The following is a 23,337-nucleotide window of genomic DNA, read 5'->3' as shown; positions in this document are numbered from 1 at the left end:
GCATGGAATCTTAACCACTGGACCACCAGGGAAGTACCCCTTTGCTCATTTTAAAATCTGAATGGCAGTCTGTTGTTGACTTACAGGAATTTTTTATTCCTTCTGGACCTTAATCCCTTATCAGATAAATGATTTGCAAATATTTTGTGGATTGTTTTTTCACTCTATTATTACTGTTCTTTGATGGACGGAAGTGTTAAATACTGAAGTCCAATTTATCCATTTTTTTCTCTTTTGTTGCCTGTGCTTTCGATGCCATCTAAAGGAAATATTAATAACTGCCAAAAGAACATCATGAAGCTTCACTCCTATGTTTTCTTCTAAGAGTTTTATAATTTTACCTCTCACATTTAGGTTTTTTGATCCGTTTTGAATTAATTTATGTACGTGCTGTTAAGTCTAAGGTCCAATTTTATTCTTTTGCATGTGCCCATCCAGTTTTCCCAGCACTGTTGAAAAGTCTCTCCCTTCCCCGTTGAATGCCTGCATTAACAGATAAGCATTTACAATCGATTTTGGCGAATTCCAATTTTATCTCCGTTAAAAGAATTCCATTCTTCTCATCAGTATACTTGTATTATATATTCAATCGTTATTACTATCTTTAGTTTCGTCAATATAAAATTGGGGAAGGGGCGGTATTTCAGGACTGAGGAGAGCGACGACTTGTGTGGTCACCTAGGGGACCGCGCGGCGCCCCTCGCTGGAGCGTCTGATCGTCAAGGGCTCTCTGGGAGGGTCCTGGGTCCTCTCTGAAGGCGCAGTTCTGCGAGGCCGGGAGCGGGGGCCGGGGACCGGGTAGTCAGCGCGGCCCTGGTGAGAAGCCTACCGGGGGGAGCGGGTGGGAGTTCCCAGCCGGGTCTGTGGGAAGAGGTCGGGTCCCGGCACCGCCGGCGCATGCGTATCGCCGAGCCGGAGCCAGCGCGGCGCGGCCGCCATTGCGGGGAGGCTTTCGTCAGAGCCTGGCTGGCCCCGGCGGCTGGTCCAGCCCCAGGGGCCCCGTCACTGGGCGTCATTGGCTCAGGCATCAGGGCCCTCATCACCTTCTCCCGCCTCGGTCGGGACGGGCGGCGGCGGCTGCGGCGTCAGGGGGCGGAGCCGCCCGGGGCGCCCTTTGTCTGTGCAGGCGGGTGAGTGCGGCGCCAGCGGGCGGGTGGCTGGCGAGGGGGCAGGGCGGGCGGGGGTCACGGGGCGGGGAGCCCTCGACTCCGAGCCCCCCAGACGGCGCCCTCCGGCTTCTCGGACCCCCTGTTCCCCTTTCATGGGAAGGCCTTCCCATTCCCAAGATTACAAACCTATTTTCCTCTAATATTTTCTGCAATTTATTTTTGTATAGGCGTGGGTGGGTATCATTTTTGGAAAGTTTTTCCCATTTCAAGAGTATTAAAAGATTCACCTTTATTTTCGTCTAATACTTTTAAAGGATTAAAAAAAAATTTTTTTTTTACATTTTAACCTATTGGATATTAAATTTGTGATAACCTGTAAGATAGAAAAATGCCTTTTCCCCCGTCATCTTGCCATCATCTCTTTCCCACTGAATTGAAATGACACTTATCTATTCTACAGACGTTTGTATACTCACATCTGTTTCTAGCCTGTTACACTGCTCTCACAGTTTCTGCACTGATACCATTTTCTTTTAATATAAAATGTTTTAATATGTGGCAGAGCAGATCCCCGTAATTGTGTCTTTTGATTTAATGAACTTTGTTTCTTTTACTTACTTTGAATTGTGGGAAATATTAAAGGTACAAAAATTACCATTTTCCAAGAGACAGAATTGATCATGGCACTTAGTAGGTGCTCTTATTAAATGGAGAATATTGAAAGTCACTCTGTTGCTGAAAACTTTTGTATACTTCCCTGATGCCATCAGGATAATGTTTTAGTTTCTTAGCAGTGACCTCAAAGCCCTTTTCTTCCAAGGGGCAAGCATATTTTAAATTCATGGCCGCAGTCACCATCTGCAGTGATTTTGCTTGCTCCTTGGAAGAAAAACTATGACAAACCTATACAGCATATTAAAGAGCAGAGACATTACTTTGCCAACAAAGGTCGGTGTAGTCAAAGCTGTAGTTTTCCAGTAGTCATGTATGAACGTGAGAGGTGGACTATAAAGAAAGCTGAGCACTGAAGATTTGATGCTTTTGAACTGTGATGTTGAAGACTCTTGAGAGTCCCTTGGATTGCAAGGAGATCAAATTAGTCAGTGCTAAAGGAAATCAACCCTGAATATTCATTGGAAGGACTGATGCTGAAGCTGAAGCTCCAGTACTTTGGCCACCTCATGCGAAGAGTTGACTCATTGGAAAAGACTGATGCTGGGAGGGATTGGGGGCAGGAGGAGAAGGGGACGACAGAGGATGAGATGGCTGGATGGCATCACTGACTCGATGGACAGGAGTCTGAGTGAACTCCGGGAGTTGGTGATGGACAGGGAGGCCTGGTGTGCTGCGATTCATGGGGTCTCGAAGAGTCGGACACGACTGAGTGACTGAACTGAACTGAACTGATGCAAAGAGCCAACTCATTGGAAAATACCCTGATACTGGGAAAGATTGAAGGCAGGAGGAGAAGAAGACTATAGAGGACAGAATGGTTAGATGGCATCCCCAATTTGATGGACTTGAGTTTGAGCAAACTCTGAGAATTGGTGAAGAACAGGGAAACCTGGCATGCTACAGTCCATGGGGTTGCAGAGTTGGCCATGACTGAGCGACTGAACAACAACAAAGCCCTTTATGACCTTAATATTGCATACTGCTTTGCCTTCCGTCCTTGCACTTTATGTTGTAGGCATACCAAAGTGCCAGGACAGGACCCAAAACCCTTTGGGGAAAATGTGTTAATTAAATTATATCAAAATTATATCAGAAAAGCCCATGTGCCAAGTATTTTGAAAAATATTTGCTATATTTGAAAAGAGCAAAGGGCTTAAAATTAGAGACATAAAATACTTGCAACATGTGTTAGAGAAAGTACCGTAATATGTAAAGAGACTTGTTGAAAAAAAAAAAGTGTGGGACTTCTCTGGTGATCCAGTGGCTGAGTCTGCTCTCCCAATGCAGGGGGCCCTAGTTCAACCCCTGATCAGGGAATTAGATCCCACATGCCACAACTAAGACCCAGCACAGCCAAATAAATAATAAAGGTGAAAATCTTAACTTAAAAAAAAAGTGGACAAAGGATATGCACAGGCAATTTATAGACGAATTACAGCAAATTACAGGAAACCAATAAACAAAAAAAGTGCTTAACCTCATAAGTAATTATAGAATGCAAATGAAGACAAAGATACTTTTCACCGTTTAGAGTGGGAAAATATATCAATATTGGTGCTAACAAAGTGTCAAGGCAAATGCAGAGGGGCAGGGCCCTGGTTGTACAATTTAGGAAGTGTTTTGAGTGGCAGTATGACTACACCTAGTAAAATGTGAAGTGAGTTCACTCTGTGGCTCAGAAATTCTATTCTAAGATCTGTCCTGCTGAAATACTTGCACCGGTGCACAGGGATGTGTGTACAAAGATGTTCATTACAATATTGTTTGTGGTTTGAGAAAGGGATACCACTTAAATGCTAACTATGAGTGTGGTTAAACATATTGTGGTAGATCTGTACAGTGTAATATTGTGCTATTATAAAAGTAGAGTAAGGTAGTTTGTTATGAAGTTAATAAAAGGAAAGATCTCTAAGATCAGCATTTCCAAAAGTGTGTTTTATGGAACCCTATTCCCATCAGAAGAGAAGGCAATGTACTCTTGCCTGGAAAATGCAGTACTCTTGGAAAATCCAGTACTCCACTCCAGTACTCTTGCCTGGAAAATCCCATGGACGGAGGAGCCTGGTAGGCTGCAGTCCATGAGGTCACTAAGAGTCGGACACGACTGAGTGACTTCACTTTCACTTTTCACTTTCATGGATTGGAGAAGGAAATGGCAACCCACTCCAGTATTCTTGCCTGGAGAATCCCAGGGACGGGGGAGCCTGGTGGGCTGCCGTCTATGGGGTCGCACAGAGTCAGACTGAAGCGACTGAGCAGCATCAGCAGCAGCATTCCCATCAGATGCCATAAAAAGTACTCTCAAACTAGCTATGTTTGTATATAATGTATAATATACTTGAAATATTCCTCATTCCCTTGGGTTCATAGGAGGAGAAACCTGTCTTCCTAACATGGTTAGTGCAGTTTTTGTTGTGAATATATGGTTTTCAGGTGATTGGGTTTGAAACCCCAAGACATTCTTGTAAATTCAACCTGGCTCTTCAGACCATGGGACCTTTTTAGAGTTTTTGCTTGATAAAATAAGGACCTGATCTTAAAGTGCTTTTAAATTATTTTTGAAAGATCTTCCTATTAGTGAAAACTGGTTGTAAAATGTTAGATTCTTGGCATGTCTTGGCTTGAATGGCTTCTTTGTCTAACAGGGCCATTCCATTGGAACCATGGTTTCCTTTCTTTCTTCCTATTACTTCTCAGAAATGGTTTTATTCTTTGTTTCTATCAGTAGTTTTTGAGAGGAGTTTTTCAGGTCAACTTTTGTGAACAGAGAACAAATGTATTCTCATGATTATTAACAAATCAATACATTTCATTCTGTTATTGGTACTGGTGAAATGCCTGTTTTTTTCTTTCTGGGGAGAAAGCCACTCTATTTGAAAGTCTTTCTGTGGGAAAGGACCACATGTTTTCTGTTCCAAGAAGAGGGTGGGAGAGGACTAAGGCTAAATTTGTTGTAGTTGCTGCCTCTGTATCTCTCTGCTCGTTGAGAAATTCTAAAACTGCTTTTTTGATTGTTTTAATGAATTCCACCTCCTGTGGTGCTCTGTCTTTATTAATGAACAGTGTGTGTGTCTCTTTTTAGACTCCATAGGTCTCTAGGGGACCAACACTGCTGGAGTCCTTCTGCTGACTCTGATGCATCTCATTACAGGTGCTCAGCCTGAAATTGTATCTTTCAAGATCTCTGCCGGGAGGCAGATTCAAATATCACAGTGACGTATGTACATGTAGGATTGATGCCTTTAGTGAAAAAAAACAAGAGCAGTGTAATAGCCAACTTCAGGAACCTCCACATCTCAACTCTACATGAACAAGGCAAGATCCTGAGAGTGGCTGCCCTGGGAAGCATAAATCACTGTCATGGATATCCACTGGCTCCTGACCCTCTCATGAGATCAGGCACCTTTAATACCTGCGACTGGCTGCTGCCTTTAAGGCACTGGAAAATCAGCCTTCGGGGACTGACAGGGCTACTGAAGCTGTTAGAACTGGTATGTCTCCTGACTGTCGTGCCCGAAGAGAATAAGGCTTTGGTGACATTACAACTGAAGGACTGCCAAGAGGTGTAGTCATCCTCGTGGAGGACTGAATCCAGGTACTCAAAAAGGAAGGTGAACATTCTGAGAAATGAAAAGCGTGAAATCTCCTTTCTGTATTGGAAGGGTCATCTTTTTAATAACTTTTAATGTTTATTTTTATTTATTTATTTATTTTTGGCTGTGCTGGGTCTTCCTTTGCTGTGCGCAGGCTTTCTCTAGTTGCAGCGAGCAGGGGCTACTCTCTAGTTGTGGTGTGTGGGCTTCTCATTGTGGTGGCTTCTGTTGTTGCAGAGCAGAGGCTCTACAGTGCACAGGCTTCAGTAGTTGCAGCATGTGGGCTCAGTAGTTGCAGTTCATGGGCTCTAGAGCACAGGCTCAGTAATTGTGGTGCATAGGCTTAGCTGCCCCACAGCATGTGGGATCTTCCTGGATCGAGGATTGAACCTGTGTCTCTTGCATTAACAGGGGCATTCTTTACAAATAAGCCAGTAGGGAAGGCGTAGAAGGATCATCTTTTTTTTTTTTTTTAATCATTTTTTAAAATTAATTTATTTTTTAATTGAAGAATAATTGCTTTACAGAATTTTGTTGTTTTCTGTCAGACATCAACATGAATCAGCCATAGATGTACATATGTCCCTTCCCTCTTGGACCTCCCTCCCATCTCCCTCCCCATCCCACCCCTCTAGGTGATACAGAGCCAATGTTTGAGTTCCCTGAGACTTACAGCAAGTTCCCACTGCCTATCTATTTTACATATGGTAATGTAAGTTTCCATGGTACTCTCTCCATACATCTCACCCTCTCCTTCCCTCTCCCCATGTCCATAAGTCTATTCTCTATGTCTGTTTCTCCACTGCTGCCTTGCAAATAAATTCATCAGTACCATCTTTCTAGATTCCATATATATGTGTTAGTATATGATATTTATCTTTCTGTTTCTGACTTACTTCCCTCTGTATAATAGGCTCTAGGTTCATCCACCTCATTAGAACTGACTCAAATGCATTTCTTTTTATGGCTGAGTAATATGCCATTTGTATATGCACCACATATACTTCTTTATCCATTCATCTGTCAATGGACATGTTCTAGCTATTGTAAACAGTGCTGCAGTGAACATTGGGGTACATGTTCATTGTACATGTACATGTCTTTTTCAATATTTGTTTCCTCATGGAATATGCCTAGGAGTGGAATAGAAGGATCATCTTAAAGAGAGTAGAGGAGATGCCTGGACTTTGAGTTTAGGGGTGAGTTTATGCTCTTAAAGAGTAAGAATAACTCCTCAACATAAATTCTCTGGATCACATCATCTCAGTGGTTCTCATCTGCCACTTGGAATCATTTGGAGACTTCAGAATTTAAAAATGCTGTTGCCCAGGTTCACCTGAGATTGTTAAATCCAAATCTCAGGGAAGAGGGGCTGAGCACTGGCATCTTTTTAAAATCCCCCCCAAGTGAGTAGCTAGTGCTAAAAACCAATGAGCACCCCTGAGCTTCCCATATGTCGCAACAAGTGGAGTTGTACCACAGAGGAGAGACAGCCATACTTTAAATTCCTCAGTGTAATAGAGGAACAAGAGTGTCAGAGTTACGTCACCCAGCCTTTAGACTTATGTCTTAGAGGGCTTCTGTCTAAACCATCTGCCATCCTGATACAAGATAAAAGGTGCAAGATTTAGGTGAAGCTTTAATATCATTCCTTGACAAGATTCTTCTCTTCTTTTCTCAGGAATGCCCTCTCAGGATGCTGTACTTTCCCAAGAAGGAAACACAGAGAAGGAAATGAATGTTGGATCACAGACAGTCATGTCTCAGGTAAGTTCAGTTTTGTTTGTTTTTTTAATAACTTTATTTTTTGTTTTTGTTTTTTTTTTTGGGGTGTGTTAGGTCTTTGTTCCTGTGGTGGCTCTTCTCCAGTTGTGGCAAGTGGGACCTACTCTCTAGTTGCGGTGTGCAGGCTGCTCATTGCGATGGCTTCTCTTGTCACAGAGCATGGGCTCTAGGGAACATGGGCTCCGTAGTTGCAGCTCCCAGGCTCTAGAGCACAGGCTCAATAGTTGCGGTGCACAGACTTAGTTGCTCCAAGGCATGTGGGATCTTCCCAGATCAGGAATCAAACCCATGTCTCCAGCATTGGCAGGCTGGTTCTTTACCACGGAGCCACCAGAGAAGCCCCAGGTAAGTTGTTTTCCTCTCCTCTGAAGTGACATGGTGGTTCGCAGAATGTAGGTACTTTTATTTTTCAATTCTCAGAAGAACTAAGCTCCCCAAGTCCAGAGCCCTTGAGATTCTTGTGACAGATGTGACATATCTGTATGTGGTGTTTCCCACTCACCTTCCATACCTCTTTATAGCTCTTCTCTCCTTCAGCATTTTTATCAGCTTGTAGATTCATGTCTGTCCTGAATGTTGTAAAGGCAACACGAGAAGCCATAGACTATCTTTTAATAGTGCATGTGTGCGTGCTCAGTTGTGTCTGACTCTTTGTGACCCCATGGACTGTAGCCCACCACACTCCTCTGTCCATGGAATTTTCCAGGCAAGAATACTGGAGTGGGTTGCCATTGCCTACTCCAGGGGATCTTCCCAACCCAGAGAGCAAACCCACATCTCCTGCATTTTTTGTATTGGCAGGTGGATTCTTTAAATCACCCTTCCCTTAAACAGCTCACTAGAATTTAAACACTTGCCATTCAGTCTTCAAACAATGAATGATGCCCATGTCACTGACCACTTGGAGGTAATAGAATTATTAATATACCTGAGGACCTCTGCTGCCACAAATTAATGTGGCAAATTAATGCCATAAATTAAGCCAGCTACAGCATCAGTCCTTCCAGTGAATATTCAGGACTGATTTCTTTTAGGATTGACTGATTTGATCCCCTTGCTGTCCAAGGGACTCTCAGGAAAGTCTTCTCAAGCACCACAGTTAGAAGACATCAATTCTTCAGCATTTGACATCCTTTATGGTCCAACTCTCACATCTGTACATGACTATTGGAAAAACCATAGCTTTGACTCTGTGCAGCTTAGTCAGTGAAGTGATGTCTTTGCTTTTTAATACAGTGTCTAGGTTTGTCATAGCTTTTCTTCCAAAGAACAAGTGTTGTTTAATAGCATACTCTATAATTTACCCAGTCATCATTTATTGTCTACTTTCCCCTGCTGAAGTTTCATAAAGGAAGAGAATTTTAGTCTCTCGTTCACTAGTATATCTCAAGCCCTATAGGTGACCCATAGGAAGCACTGAATAAATATTTGTTGAACAAATAGGAATTTTGCATATGATAAACCATATCTCAACCCAGTGGTGGAAAGATGGTTTATTCAATAATCAATGATATTTCTGTGGAGCCATGTGGAAAAAGGTAAAGTTGAATCCATACCTCATACTTTATATCAGAACAGTCTTCAAACTGATCAAATATTTAAATATGAAAAACTAAGCCACAAAAGTTACACAAGAAAATAATTTGGGAATTCCTTTATAACTTACAACTGAGAATCCAGAATCCGTAAAAGAAAAGACTAATGAGAAAGAGAGAGGGACAGGAGAGAGAGAGAGAGAGAGAGCTGAGCAAAGGGCAGAAGACAGAAAGGAGAAGATTATTTTTGGAATCATAAAGGACCTCCAGGAGAGTTAGTGGGGCCCTAAAGGACCTTTCACAGGACTTAAAGGATAATAAGGAAAATCTTGTCATGAGCTGAAGAAAAGGGACACTTGAAGAAGGAATTTTGGTCAACATTGTCACCTTCAGTAACAAGAAAAATAGGAACTATACTTAATGGACTCAATGATATATTTAAGGAGATTTTCAGGTAGAAGACTGAAAGTGCCAGGTGTCAGCTTCTGGGTGGTTAAAGTAAAATGTGAGAGGAAAAGATAAACTAGATAAAGAACTGTTACGTATAAAGGAAGCAGACAAGAAAATATGCTCAACCTAGCTAATCATCAGGGAAATGCAAATCAAAACCACAGTGTGCTGTCTCCTCACACCTGTCAGAATGGCTGTCATCAGAAAGAACAGAAATAACAAATTTTGGCGAGGATGTAGAGGAAAGAGAACCTTCATACACTGTTGGTGGCGATGTAAATTGGTGCAGCCACTATGGTAAACAGTATGGAGGTTTCTCAAAAAACTAAGAATAGAACTGTCACATGACCCAGCAGTTCTACTCTTGGGTATATACCCCCCAAAAAACTAAAACACAAATTCAGAAAGATACATGAACCCCAGTGTTCAAAGAGGCATTATTTACAATTGCCAAGACATGGAAGCAACCTCAGTGTCCGTGAAGAGATGAATGGATAAGGATGTGGTGTATGTATACAATGAAATTACTCCTAAGTCATAAAAAAGAATGAAGTTTTGCTATTTGCAGCAACATGGATGAACTTGGAGGGCATTATGCTAAGTGACATAAGTCAGAGAAAGACAAATACTGTATGATATCACTTTTATGTGAAATCTGAAAAATACAACAAATTAGTGAATAAAACAGAAAAGAAGCTGACTTGCATATATAGAGACCAAACTAGTGAGAACCACTGGGGAGAGAGAATGGGGAAGGGGCAATGCAAGAAGTAGGAGATTAAGAGGTACAAACTATTATGTATAAAATAAGCTACAAGAATCTACAACACAGGGAATATAGCCAATATTTTATAATAACTATAAATGGAGTATAACCTTTAAAATTCATGAATCACTATATTGAACACCTGTAACTTAAATAATATTGTACATCAACAGTATTTCAATTTTTTTAAAACATCAAAAATATGTATATAAAGGAGCCAGAAATTACTGAGTTTGAAAATAAAACTGTTTCTCATTCATACCTCTCAACACGTGCCCAGCTCAGCTACATTATAGAATTGCTGTGAATTGCTGTTTACTTGAATGGGAGTGTGTGTGGCAGTTATTTCTATGAGTTTCCCACCACTTTGAGTTTGTGAAGGATAAAGGGTGGGGCCAAATACCTATATCTTCAGCTCACAGAAAGAAAAATAGAAAGCTTTCAGGGAACCATACCTGAGGAACTATGTTCCAAGAGCCTCATCTGCCTGTGGACCTGGTGTAGATGATAAGATCCCAGACTTCAAATTGATACATCACACGTAGGGGTCTTGAGGAAGATGAGTAAAATTTGCATAAGGAAGGAATGTGAATATTAACCTTCAGAGGGTAAACAGTAGCAGGTTGTATTTTCTGAAAATGGCACAATTTCTCCCATTCCATAGGTTCCTCTTATACTGATTTAACTACTCTTATCAGGAGAGGTGTGATTGTGTTCCTTCCCCTTGGATCTGGCTTGTGACTGTGGTGGAACTGAAGCCCCGTGACTCTTGAGGCTGGATGAAGAAAGGTGGTTCTCTTGGGAATTTTGCATTTGGCATCCAGCTACCATGCCATGAGGAAGCCCAGGTAGCCTGTGGACAGGCTTGTATGGAGAGGACCAAAGGCACCTGACTGAGCTCCCAACTTTCAGCCAGCACCAACTTGCCAGCCACACGAATGAGCCTCTTAAAAAGTGAATCTTACAGCCCTAAGTTGGGCCTCCTAGCTGAAACAAAATGGAACAAAGATGAGCTACTCCTGCTTAATCCTGCCCATGTTACAGATTCTGTGAATAAAATAAATGATTGTTACTGGTTTTGAGCTACTAAATATGGAGGTGATTTGTTATACAGCAATAGATAATGACACAATTGATACCACCCCTACAGAAGTCAGCTTGACAATATGTATCAAAATTGCAGATTCATATACTCTTTTGCCAGGCATACATACATATGCCATACATACATATTCTAGAGTTAGACTAATATACATAGAAAAATAGTATACTTTCAAGATAATTCATTGCAGCATGATTTATAGTAACAAGAGAGTAGAAAATAGCTAAAATGTCTGTTAGTAGACTAGTTACATAAGTTGTGGGATAGTCACACAATACCACACAGCTGTAAAAAAAAAAAGGAGGAAGAAATTATGAACTGATGTGGAGGGATTTCCAATATAAAGTGTTCAGTGAAAAAAATCAGAAGCAAAAGATTACCTATAATATGCTACTTTGTACAAGAAAGAAGAGGAAACAAAAATATATAAATGTATCAAATGCTTGTTTGAGGGAAAAGAGAAATTGAAAGGATAAACTTGCATCTAATGAGGTTGGTTACTTGTAGGACTTAGATGGAAAATGGGTGACAAAGAGGGAATGGAGGTGTACAGTATGCAAGGAGGGCTTAAAATTGAAAATAAACAGAAATAAGTGAGCCAAACTGTATTTCAAATTACTGATATAACCACACTGAAAAGGAGTTAACTTTTGAAACGAAATCATTTCTTGTACTCTGTGTCCTCAGACTAAAAGCAAAATAATTCTCAATACTGAACTCTCATTTGTAGGCTTGTTCTGTGCAGAGACATGTTCCCTGGTAGCTCCGCCGGTGAAGAATCCGCCAGCAATGCAGGAGATGCCAGTTCAGTTCTTGGGTCAGGAAAATCCCCTGGAGAAAGGATAGGCTTCCACTCCAATATTCTTGGGCTTCCCTGGTGGCTCAGACTGTGAAGAATCTGCCTGCAATGCTGGAGACCTGGATTCAGTCTCTGGGTTGGGAAGATCCCCTGGAGGAGGGCAAGGCAAACCACTCCAGTATTCTTGCCTGGAGAATCCCCATGAACAGAGTAGCCTGCTGGGCTACAGTCCTTGGGGTTGCAAAAAGTTGACACGACTGAGCAACTAAGCACAGCACATGTGTTAGCAATACCAAAACCACTTTCTTTAAAATCTAGGATTGAGCAAATAAGTAAACACATTGTCCATAATTTTGTTGTTATTGTTTACTCACTCAGTTCAGTTCAATTGTATCTGACTCTTTGCGACCCCATGGACTGCAGCACGCCAGACTTCCCTGTCCATCACCAACTGTCAGAGCTTGCTCAAATTCATGTCCATCAAGTCAGTGATGCCATCCAACTGTCTCATCCTCTGTCATCCCCTTCTCCTCCCACCTTCGATCCCTCCCAGCATCAGGGTCTTTTCCAATGAGTCAGTTCTTCGCATCAGGTGGCCAAAGTATTGGAGTTTCAGCTTCAACATCAGTCCTTCCAATGAATATTCAGGACTGATTTTCTTTAGGATTGACTGGTTGGATCTCCTTGCAGTCCAAGGGACTCTCAAGAGTCTTCTCCAACACCACAGTTCAAAAGCATCAGTTCTTCAGTGCTCAGCTTTCTTTATGGTCCAGCTCTCACATCCATACATGACTATTGGAAAAACCATAGCTTTGACTAGATGGGGCCTTCCCTGATAGCTCAGTTGGTAAAGAATCTGCCTGCAATGCAGGAAACCCCAGTTCAACTCCTGCGTTGGAAAGATCTGCTGAAGGGAATGGCCACTCACTCCAGTATTCTTGTCTGGAGAATTCCATGGACTGTATAGTTCATGGGGTTGCAAAGAGTCAGACACGACTGAGTGACTTTCGCTTTTCACTTTGACTAGATGGACCTTTGTCAGCAAAGTAATGTGTCTTGTCATAGCTTTTCTTCCAAGGAGCAAGCATCTTTTAATTTCATGGCTGCATTCACCATCTGCAATGATTTTGGAGCCCAAGAAAATAAAGTCTCTCACTGTCTCCATTATTTCCCCATCTATTTGCCATCAAATGATGAGACTGGATGCCATGATCTTAGTTTTTTAAATGTTAAGTTTTAAGCCAGCTTTTTCACTCTCCTCTTTCACTTTCAAGAGGCTCTTTAGTTCCTGTTCGCTTTCTGCCATTATGGTGGTGTCATCTGCATATCTGAGATTATTGATATTTTCCCAGCAGTCTTGATTCTAGCTTGTGGTTCATCCAGCCTGGCATTTCACATGATGTGCTCTGCATATAAGTTGAATAAACAGGGTGACCATACACAGCCTTGACATACTCCTTTCCCAATTTGGAAGCAGTCCATTGTTCCATGTCCAGTTCTCACTGTTGCTTCTTGACTTGCATACAGATTTCTCAGGGGGCAAGTAAGGTGGTCTGGTATTCCCATCTCTTGAAGAATTTTCCACAGTTTATTGTGATCCACAGAGTCAAAGGCATTTGCATAGTCAATGAAGCAAAAGTAGATGTTTTTTCTGGAATTCTCTTGAAGGGAATTATAAGATAAGAGAGATATGGGTCAGAGAAGGGAATTACAGATATGAGAAGAGAGGGTAGAATGAACCTTGCTATGTTGGATTAGATTTAGAGGTATCAGTATGGACCCATGTTTGTTTTTTTTCTAACCAGTTGATCTCTTGACCCATGGGTTTTAATACATATCACTAAACACAGGGTTGTATATAGAGTTGTGTGTGTTTACAGGGTTGGATATGGAGTTGTGTGTTGATGAATTCCAGATGTTTTTCTGGAATTCTCTTGCTTTTTCTACGATCCAATGGATGTTGGCAATTTGATGTTTAGTCGCTCAGTTGTATCCAACTCTTTTATGACCCCATGGACTTCAGCCCACCAGGCTTCACTGTCCATAGGATTTCCCAGGCAAGAATAATGGAGTGAAATGCTTTGCCCTCCTCCAGGGGATCTTCCCTACCCAGGGATTGAACCCACATCTCCTGCATTACAGGCAGATTCTTTACTGCTGAGCTACCTGGGTAAGACAAGCCAGGAGTCTCATGGTCAGAGAAGGGAATTACAGATATGAGAAGAGAGGATAGAATGAACCCTGCTATGTTGGATTAGATTTAGAGATATCAGTATAGACCCATGGTGTTTTGTTTTTTCTTAACCAGTCACTCTCTTGACCTATGGGTTTTAATAAATATCAGTAAATACAGGGTTGGATATGGAGTAGAGTTGTGTGTGTATACGTACATCATTGTATATATTCCCCTCTCTCCTAGATACGACCCCTGAGAGGGCCTAGATGACATGGTACTCCAGTAGCACTGGATGCAGCTAGTGCCCAGATCTTGGGGTCTAAGTGCCATTTTTCATTAAAGGAAACAAGGCATAGCACTTAAGGATTTGACCAACAGAGCAGAACACGACAGACTGCCTCCCTGTATCAGCTGGGGAAGCAGAGCAGCTCAGTATTTTACCACTAGAAGGAATCAGGGATCCTTTGTCTACTGCACCACCTTTGACTCTTCCCTTAAGGGCCCCTGTAAAGGAAAAACAAAAAGGTTTCTGGCTGAGCAGGGATATACTTGATGTTTCAGGAATCACTGACATTCCAGGACGTGGCTGTGGACTTCACCAGAGAAGAGTGGGACCAGCTGTACCCTGCTCAGAAGAACCTCTACCGAGATGTGATGCTGGAAAACTATAGGAATCTGGTTGCACTGGGTAAGGAGGGCATCTCTGTAAGTCATGTCTGATTCTTTGGGACCCCGTGGACTTTGGCATGCCAGGCTCCCCTGTCCTTTACTATCTCCCAGAGTTTTCTCAAATTCATGTCCATTGAGTCGTTGATGCTGTCTAACTATCTCATCCTCTGTCGCCCCCTTCTCCCTTTCTTTTCAGTCTTTCCCAACATCAGGGTCTTTTCCAGTGAATCAGCTCTTCTCATCAGGTTCCTATAGTATTGGAGCTTCAGCTTCAGCAGTAGCAGTCCTTCCAGTGAATATTCTGGGTTGATTTCCTTTAGGATTGACTGGTTTGATCTCCTTGCAGTCCAAGAGATTCTCAAGAGTCTTCTTCAGCACCACAGTTAGAAAGCATGAGGCCAGGATGGAAGAAAGGCAGTCATTTGTGGAGACAAGAGACCTCTGTTTCCTGCTTTGTCCTCTGGTGAAGTGTGTTGACTTTGAGATGGGTAGCTTTATTTTGCTGCCTCAGAAGCCTCCCCTTTCCAAGTCCAAAGACCCTAAAGATAAAAAAAGTTTGGAAATGAGTTCTGAGATGTTCGTTCCCTGTGTAAAATTCTAAGATACACATTTTCCTCTTGAACAGGGCATCAACTGTATAAGCCAGAGGTGATCACTCAGTTGGAGCAGGAGGAGCAGTGGATGATGGGAAGAGTCAGCCCACTAGACACTCATCCAGGTGAGAAGAGAGCATCTGAGTATTTGTGACTCAGTGAAGGAAAATAGTCACTTTTGAAATACTTAATGGAGTGTGCTCTGAACATCTCCCTCTGGGATTTAAAGGATATCAAGGCATTTTTAATGGGTTTGGTCCTTGGGTTGGGATGATCCCCTGGAGAAGGAAATGGAAACCCACTCCAGTATTCTTGCCTGGGAAGTCTCATGGACAGAGGAGCCTGGCGGGCTACAGTCCATGGGGTCCGAAAGAGTTGGACATGACTTAGCAACTAAACAGCAGCCGCAGCAGAGGCCTTTTAAAAACTTCAGTTCATATTTGACATTTTTCCAAAGTAGAAATGACTATTTTTTTCCTGATTAAACAGATTTTATATATATATATATATATATATACTTACTATTTAAAAAATTTGCACAACACAAAAACTATTTTGAAAGTTTTAGTTTGTTCATAAATACCTTGATATTGCAAATCTCCACAAAGCACTTTCTATTTTTTTGTTTATACATCATTTCAGGATTCTTTAAATCTTTTTCTTTTCCATACCAAAACCCTCTAACATTTTTACCTATTTTTCATTATTTTTTTTATTTTTATTATCAAACATGTTAAAGTTGTCTAAAATCCGTAGCCTTGGTTCTCAGTCTCTTGTTCACCTTTGTGATAGGATCCCTGTCATACTTATGTTACTAAAATTGTTTTCTTGGAGATTACCACTAACTTCCTTCCAGTCAAGTCCAGTGGCTAAAATAAACCACCATTATCATGTTCTATGATCATGTTGCATTTGACTGTGTTGACTTCACTCTTGAAATTGTCTCGCACCTTGGCTTTCACACCATTCTTGCCTCTTGTAGCCTCTCTCCTGTCTCCCAACCTGTTCTTTTTTTTAATTAATTTATTTTTAATAAATTAGCAAGGGTAAAGCAAGGGTAATTGCTTTAATAAAGCAAGGGTAATTTAATACAACATTGTGTTTCTGCCATTCATCAACATGAATCTATCATAGCTATCCTACCTGCTCTTTTAAATACCTTCTCTTGCTCTTTATTCTTCTAAAGGCATGTCTTTCTTATGGACTTGGTGTTCATTCTTCAGTACTGTGCTTTTAAGTAGCTTCTCTATGTCATTTTTCCATTTCTACATTTCTAGCCTCAGTATTTCATGTACATTCTTTTCCCAGAGTTTAGATTATATTTTTGTTTATGAATGTCATACTGTCATTTTAATCAAGTATTTCAAATCCTGGACCTATTGATTCTCTACTCCTTTAAACCATCCTACTAAATGAGACTTCTTGACCAAAAAAAAAAAAAACCAAAACCCCAAAATCTTAGCTCCTTTTTGTGGGCATACTGCCTGGTTATATTAGGAAACAGTGGACTGATGGCTACGTGCCAGATACTGAGTCATTAAGCCAGGTTAATGTACCCCATCTTGATTCTTTGCTCAGACACCTTGTTTCATCATTTGGGCTTGGTTTTCTGTCATTCAAACTTGAGCTTTGTGAAGCTGACTCTGACTCAGTTGTCTTTCTTGCTTATAGTGCTCTTGGTTATCTTAGGTAGGAAAACTTACTCCTTTTTCAGCCTCATTGGACCTAAAATTTTAGCCTGACAGGTGGTGCACCCCAGTGCTCTAAACCCTGTTTAGAGGCTGATAATTAAAACACTTTGTCAAGAACCCCTGAGCACTTTTCCTGACAATGATGAGTAACATTATTTTCACAAACCTTCCTATCCTGGAACCTGGAGAATAGGAAACTAAAGAAGGAAAATGAAAAACTCCCTTTTCAGGCAAATTGCCAGTGTAGGTGCCCACACAGAAACCTGAGCTGTTCTTTCCCGCAGGTACATATGCTGCCATGTGAAGGAGCCATACTGTCTCCCATTATGTCCCTGCCCAAAGACTCCCAACTTGAGAAAATAATTACTACACTCAAGAAAATTTCCAGGTAATTCCCTGGCAGTTCAGTGGTTAGGACTCAGTGCTTTCACTGACAGGGCCCAGGTTCAGTCCCTGGTTTGGAATTTAAGATCCTGCAAGGTGTGCAGCATGGCCAGAATAGAAAAGAAATTTCTAGACTTCATTATCAACTGTACCTGTGTGGTCAAGGCTTTTGGTCCACAGATGAGGTTGAATAAGTGGTTTCTTTGTATCCTCCTTGTCAGGGCAGGCAGCCTAGCAGTGCCCTCCAAGGAGACTGCTTACATTTTTGCATTTTCCTGTGAGACACAATCAATTGTTTCTCTTATAAGGATGTGGTAAAATGTTTCTGTTGATAGAGGAACTGAGATAGAATGATCTGGCTTGTGCAGCCTCATTCTGATTTGCCCTCTCGGGTATTGCTTGTCTCATTGTCTTCTACATTAGCTGATGTCTATTTAATATCTAGAAATTCTCTTCCTAGCTAAGGTGAGACATGTAAAATGTCTGATGGATCTAGCAATGAAAAGGTTAGGAATGATATTAATGAGAGAAGTGACAGGGAAGTAATTAGCAAAACAGTCAGTTTATACATTGCTGAGTAAACAGGAGATTAAAAAAAAAAAAAAAGTAGAGCTAGTAGTTGGACTTGCCTAACAGTCCAGTGGTTAAGATTCCACACTTCCACTCCAGAGGGTGTGGGTTTGATCCCTGGTCAGGGAACTAAGGTCCCACATGCTGCTGGTACAGCCAAAAACTAAAAAACAGTATAGCCAGTACATATACGGTACTTCTTACAAGAAGCTCAAATGAGAAGGTGAAGCAAAAAAAGAAGGTGACTGCTAGACTAGAAAGAAAGTGAAAGTGAAAGTGGCTCAGTTGTATCCAACTCTTTGCGACCCCATGGACTATACAGTCCATGAAATTCGCCAAGCCTGAATACTGGAGTGGGTAGCCATTCCCTTCTCCAGGCGATCTTCCCACCCCAGGGATTGAACCCAGGTCTCCCACATTGCAGGCAGATTATTTACCAGATGAACCAGGTAGCTAGACTAGAAGGCAGTGTCAAAACAGGATCATTCTAAGCAGGAGTGATTCCAGCTTGTTTAAAGTGCTGAATGGAAGGGGTCAGGGAGAGTGTAAGTAGAAAATAGAAAAGATGGGGCAAGGTTCTAAAAAAATGGGAGTAGGATTAAAGACAAGGAAATTAGAGTAACCTCCACTTGCTGCTTGGGCTACAGTTTGTGGGGTTGAAAGGAGTTGGACACAACTCAGCAACTAATACAATACTTGCCACAGCTAAAAAAGCCCACATGCAGCAATGAAGACCCAGCACAGCCAACAATTTAGTATTAGTTCTATCATTTTAAACAAAAGTTTAAAATAGGAAGAAATACTTTTGAAATAAACAGATAGTGGGCACTGCAATAGAATAATCCACAGGTAAGATTGAGAAGGTTCTGGACTTGGCCCTGTGTTCTCTAAGCAGTCTTTTCTGTCTCCCACCTCTGAGCACAGACTTTGTTCTGATATTTCTTATTCTCCTTTCCATTTTCTCCCAATTATGTATATTCCTGATGGATCTCTTCTTTTTATGATTACCACTCATATTTTAAAATTTCTCCCTGCTCACTGCTTCTTGTCATCCTCTTATAGTCTTTCTCCTTGTTACATGGCTTTATTTCAAAATTTTCAATGCCACATTTTCATTGTCTGCACGGCTGTCAGTTTCATTTGGTGATATACTGTGCAACAATTTCTTTTTCAGAGAATACTGAAGTGTTTATATGTTCTGAATTTCTTTTAGATGGGGAGAATAGACCAGAAATTAAAAAATCAAACCATAATATGTCTGATGAAAATCAAACCCATGACATGATAATGGAGAGACTAACAGGAGACAGTTTCTGGTACTCCATCTTAGGTGGACTCTGGGATTTTGATTACCAGTTAGAATTCAACCAAGAAAACCAGCAGAGATACTTACGACAAGTATCTTTTACCCACAAAAAGATCACACAGGAGAGAGGCCTTGAATGTAGTAGATTTGGGGAAAACTATAATCTGAACTCAAACCTTCTTATGCAACAGAGAATTCCTTCAATGAAAATACCCCTTAATTCTGACACACAAGGAAATAGCATCAAACATAATTCAGATCTGATTTACTATCAGGGAAACTATGTAAGAGAGAATCCTTATGAATATAATGAGTGTGGAAAAATCTTCAATCAACATCTTCTTCTTACCAGTCATATTCATACTGAAGGGAAACACGGTGAATGCAGGAAGGCCTTCAGCCAGAACTCATCTCTTACTCAACCTCAGATGGTCCTCACAGGAGAGAAACCCTATAAGTGTGATGAATGTGGGAAAAGATTCAGCCAGAGAATACACCTTATTCAACATCAGAGAATTCACACGGGAGAAAAACCTTTTATATGCAATGAATGTGGGAAAGCCTTCCGTCAACATTCATCCTTTACTCAGCATCTGAGAATTCATACTGGAGAGAAGCCCTATAAATGTAATCAGTGTGGTAAAGCCTTTAGCCGGATCACATCCCTTACTGAACATCATAGACTTCACACTGGAGAAAAACCTTATGAATGTAGTTTTTGTGGGAAAGCCTTCAGCCAGAGGACACATCTTAATCAGCATGAGAGAACTCACACAGGAGAGAAACCTTATAAATGTAATGAATGTGAAAAAGCCTTCAGCCAGAGTGCACACCTTAATCAACATAGGAAAATCCACACTCGGGAGAAATTGTGTGAGTATAATAAATGTGAGAAAACCTTAAGCCACAGTCCTTCCCTTACTCCACAGCACATAACTCAGAATTTTTAGCTTTGTCCTGATGGGGGTAATGGGGGTGGTAAGGAAATCATATGAATATATAAATACAGGAAAATTTGGGCTAGACCTTTTCATCCTGTTCAATATCAGATTATTCATAATGGGGAGAAAGCTTATAAAAAACTTTTAATGCATAGAAACCAAATAAATTTAGACCTTAAATTTAGCATATTCCCAGGAGAAGTTATACATAGTGAAAATAATTTATTTTATAAACAAGATTATATTAGGAGTCATATTCTAAACTTTTTTTAATGACCAGAAATCCTGTAGGCAATGACCTATCGTTATTCCCTTTGATTTTTATAGCATACAGTTTTTAAATTATATAAACATTAATTAATTGAGGCTATTGTGTAGTATAACCAGTCACATTAACTTGAAATAAACAGAAAAGAGCAATATTTCTCAAACTTAAGTCATTTGTGTATATCCTTTACCAATTTTATCATACTTAATGTTTACTTAATATTTTTCTTTAATAGGACTCAGGGTTTTTAGCCTTGTCCTAGGAAATATTATTTATGGAGATTGTGAGTTTTGTATGCTAATTATATTCTAATTTCCATCAAAATAAATATATAATTTTGAAGTTGAAAATATTCATTGGTATACCATCTAAGTCTTCTGTACCATCATTTGAGAAGCCATGTGGTAGGATATGGCAATAATATTGTTTTTTAGGAATCCTTGCATTATTTTCATCAAACAGGTCCTGGGATCTCTAAGATGAGTCTTGGAGGAGACTAAGGGTCATATTGGTGACCTTTGAAAAGTGATACAGAGAAATCTACTTTTTTATCCTGTTACTGTAGTTTTAAATTTCCCTATGGCAAATGTATATTTTTGAATCAAAATTGTTATTTCTGTTACATTTGCAGGTTCAAATAGAGAGGAGGTTTCATTTTATACTGACAGGGACTTTATAAGAATCCCTTCACCTGTCTGCATCACTGTGGAAGTCAGAAGTAGGGGCTGTACCAGAGGGTAAGCAGTGGTGCCACGCTGAGGCAAAGAACCAGGAAAGAGCCTTATTGGTTTATATAAACAACTAAGGAAGCGTAGGGCCTTCCCAGGTGGCTCAGTGGAAAAGAATCCACCTGCCAATACAAGAGCTGTGGGTTTGATCCCTGGGTTGGGAAGATCCTCTGGAGAAGGAAACCCACTCCAGTATTCTTGCCTGGAGAATTCCATGGAGAGAGGAGCCTGGTGGGCTACATTTCATAGGGTTGCAAAGAGTCAGAGATGATTGAGCACACATGCAAGTAAGTGTTACTAGTTTGTTTAATAATTCACTTTATTTATTGAAGTATATTTATGTACCACCTTTTTCCAAAAGGAATTTAAGGTGGGTTAAATTTTATGATCACTGCCTTGTTTGACAGAAATCGCAGTTTGATGTTACAAAGCATTGTAAATATAAACCGTCATAAACCATGAATAGCTACATCTAGTGAGCTGCTTTTTTCTGGGCTTTCTGTTTTTCTTTTGGTCTTCTCAGTCTTGGCTGAAGAAGCCATGAGACCAAGTTGGAACCCAGTCCCCTTGCTTTCTTTTTTTTTCCTTCCCCTGTCCCCTTGCTTTCTCACCTTTCTTCTAACATATCTCCTAGCTAAAGACTTCCCCATTTCTTTATTCCTATGAAGGACTAGATATCATAGGCCTTAAGTCAAAGCTGGAATGATGTAAATTAAAAAAAAAAATTAAAACTCTAAAAAACAAGAAAGTAATGAAATTATTTCATTTCATTGTGGAAGTTAAACTTTTCAAGTACATTTTTGTCCCACATACCAGTGGATGAAATAGTTAATAAAACCCTGAGATACTGGAGTGAGGGAGGATTTCCAGTAATATCATGTTTAAATACCTTTGTAATGGAGATCAATTTTCAAGACAGATAAGTTCTGAAAATGTCTCTTCACCAAAGGGAGTAACATATAAGATTTATCTGCCCTAAAGAGGCAGAGTATAGAGCTCTCAGGTTTCAGGAAGAGAGAGTGAGGCAAGATGAAGTCTCAGACAGCAGAGGTATAGGTTAAAAGAAGTAATGATTAATTATAGTTGGTGAAGCCTGTGATCAAAGTATGCAATCAAGAAAAAAAAAACCCGAATAATCCACAAAGAGTGCTAAAGGCTTCAACAGAAGGCAGTGTACCTCACACAGGGAAAGGAGAGCAGTACAGGATTTTCAGAAGAAGATAAGCAGAATTTGGACAATTTCAGAAAAGAGGAGTCAGAACTGAAGGAGACCAGTCAGCCATGGATTTCCACCAATTCTTCATAAAATTAGAATCTATTGCCTATCCTTAGGGTCATAAATGATTATGCTTATATTAACCATACAGTAAACGATGTCATTCTGGTGTGAATTCATTCTCATGTCCTTTGTTATCTTCAACATGTTCTAATTTAAGTGAATCCTAAAAGTATTACATCGAAATTCTAGGGAGTCATAGGAGTGGTTTACTCACTCAGAAACCTAACGTTATGACTTATTTCTGTCTAGGAGGGCAAGATATTACCCTTTTACATATGTTAATTCATTTGGTCCCTCCAACCAAGTGATGTTGCCTTTCTTTTATGAAAAAAGATACTGAAGCTTAGACATGATAATAAGCGATAATTATTCAGAGTTTCTCAGACTGGAATGTCACTAGAACATGGATCATCTTACTCCTAATCCAGTGGATAAAAACAGTGCCTGGAACAGTGTTTTATAGCACTCTGAAAACATTTGATAAATGTATTAAATTTAATAAAATGAATTGCTGCTCAACACCAAAATTTGTATGACTCTCTTTCTCAGAATCTCAGAGTAAAAAGGATTATTGTGTTGATAGATTCTCTTATGTCCAAAGGGCTTAAGGGCTGGGAGAAAAATACTCATTTGGATTTTGATTAATTTTCAGTTTATTAATTTAAGAAACCAAACAACATTCCTTAAGTAGCCGACATTCCTCTAATTATTCATAGATGTGCAAATAATAAATACTTAAGAATTTCTAAAATGAGATATCCTTACTCTTGTAAACACTGATCAGATTTAAATACATCTAAACATTTCATTAAAGTCTCAGACCTAAAATTTCAAATGTTATTAAGTGCCTTAAACACATTAAGAAACAGGTAAGAGGTACCCAGAATATAAAAAATGATTATACCAAAACTAGTTATA

At 40.3% G+C, this 23,337-nt stretch overlaps 1 protein-coding gene across 6 annotated transcripts; it reads left to right on the top strand.

The window, feature by feature from the left end:
- The first annotated feature begins 93 nt into the window (after positions 1-93).
- On the top strand, positions 94-22,946 carry ZNF713 (zinc finger protein 713). 6 transcript variants are annotated; one of them, XM_086374782.1, is made up of 6 exons: positions 896-1,130; positions 4,936-5,379; positions 7,059-7,144; positions 14,552-14,678; positions 15,285-15,377; positions 19,111-22,946. In XM_086374782.1, exons 3-6 carry the CDS (start codon positions 7,061-7,063, stop codon positions 20,151-20,153), a joined length of 1,347 nt encoding a protein of 448 aa, XP_086230908.1. In that variant the 5' UTR covers positions 896-1,130; positions 4,936-5,379; positions 7,059-7,060; the 3' UTR covers positions 20,154-22,946. The 6 variants fall into 6 exon arrangements, with proteins under 6 accessions (XP_086230910.1, XP_086230907.1, XP_086230908.1 ...); XM_086374783.1 differs by having other exon boundaries at positions 910-1,130; positions 4,867-5,379; XM_086374785.1 differs by lacking the exon at positions 19,111-22,946 and adding an exon at positions 17,228-17,331 and having other exon boundaries at positions 915-1,130.
- Positions 22,947-23,337: the final 391 nt, after the last annotated feature.

This window comes from Bos grunniens, chromosome 25, assembly GCF_055505025.1.
Source record: "Bos grunniens cultivar Pamir isolate PY7600 chromosome 25, Bosgru_T2T1.0, whole genome shotgun sequence".
In the NCBI taxonomy this organism is placed as follows: Eukaryota; Metazoa; Chordata; class Mammalia; order Artiodactyla; family Bovidae; genus Bos; species Bos grunniens.
Note: the sequence above shows the minus strand (reverse complement) of the source record. Positions and strands in the feature narration are given on the sequence as shown.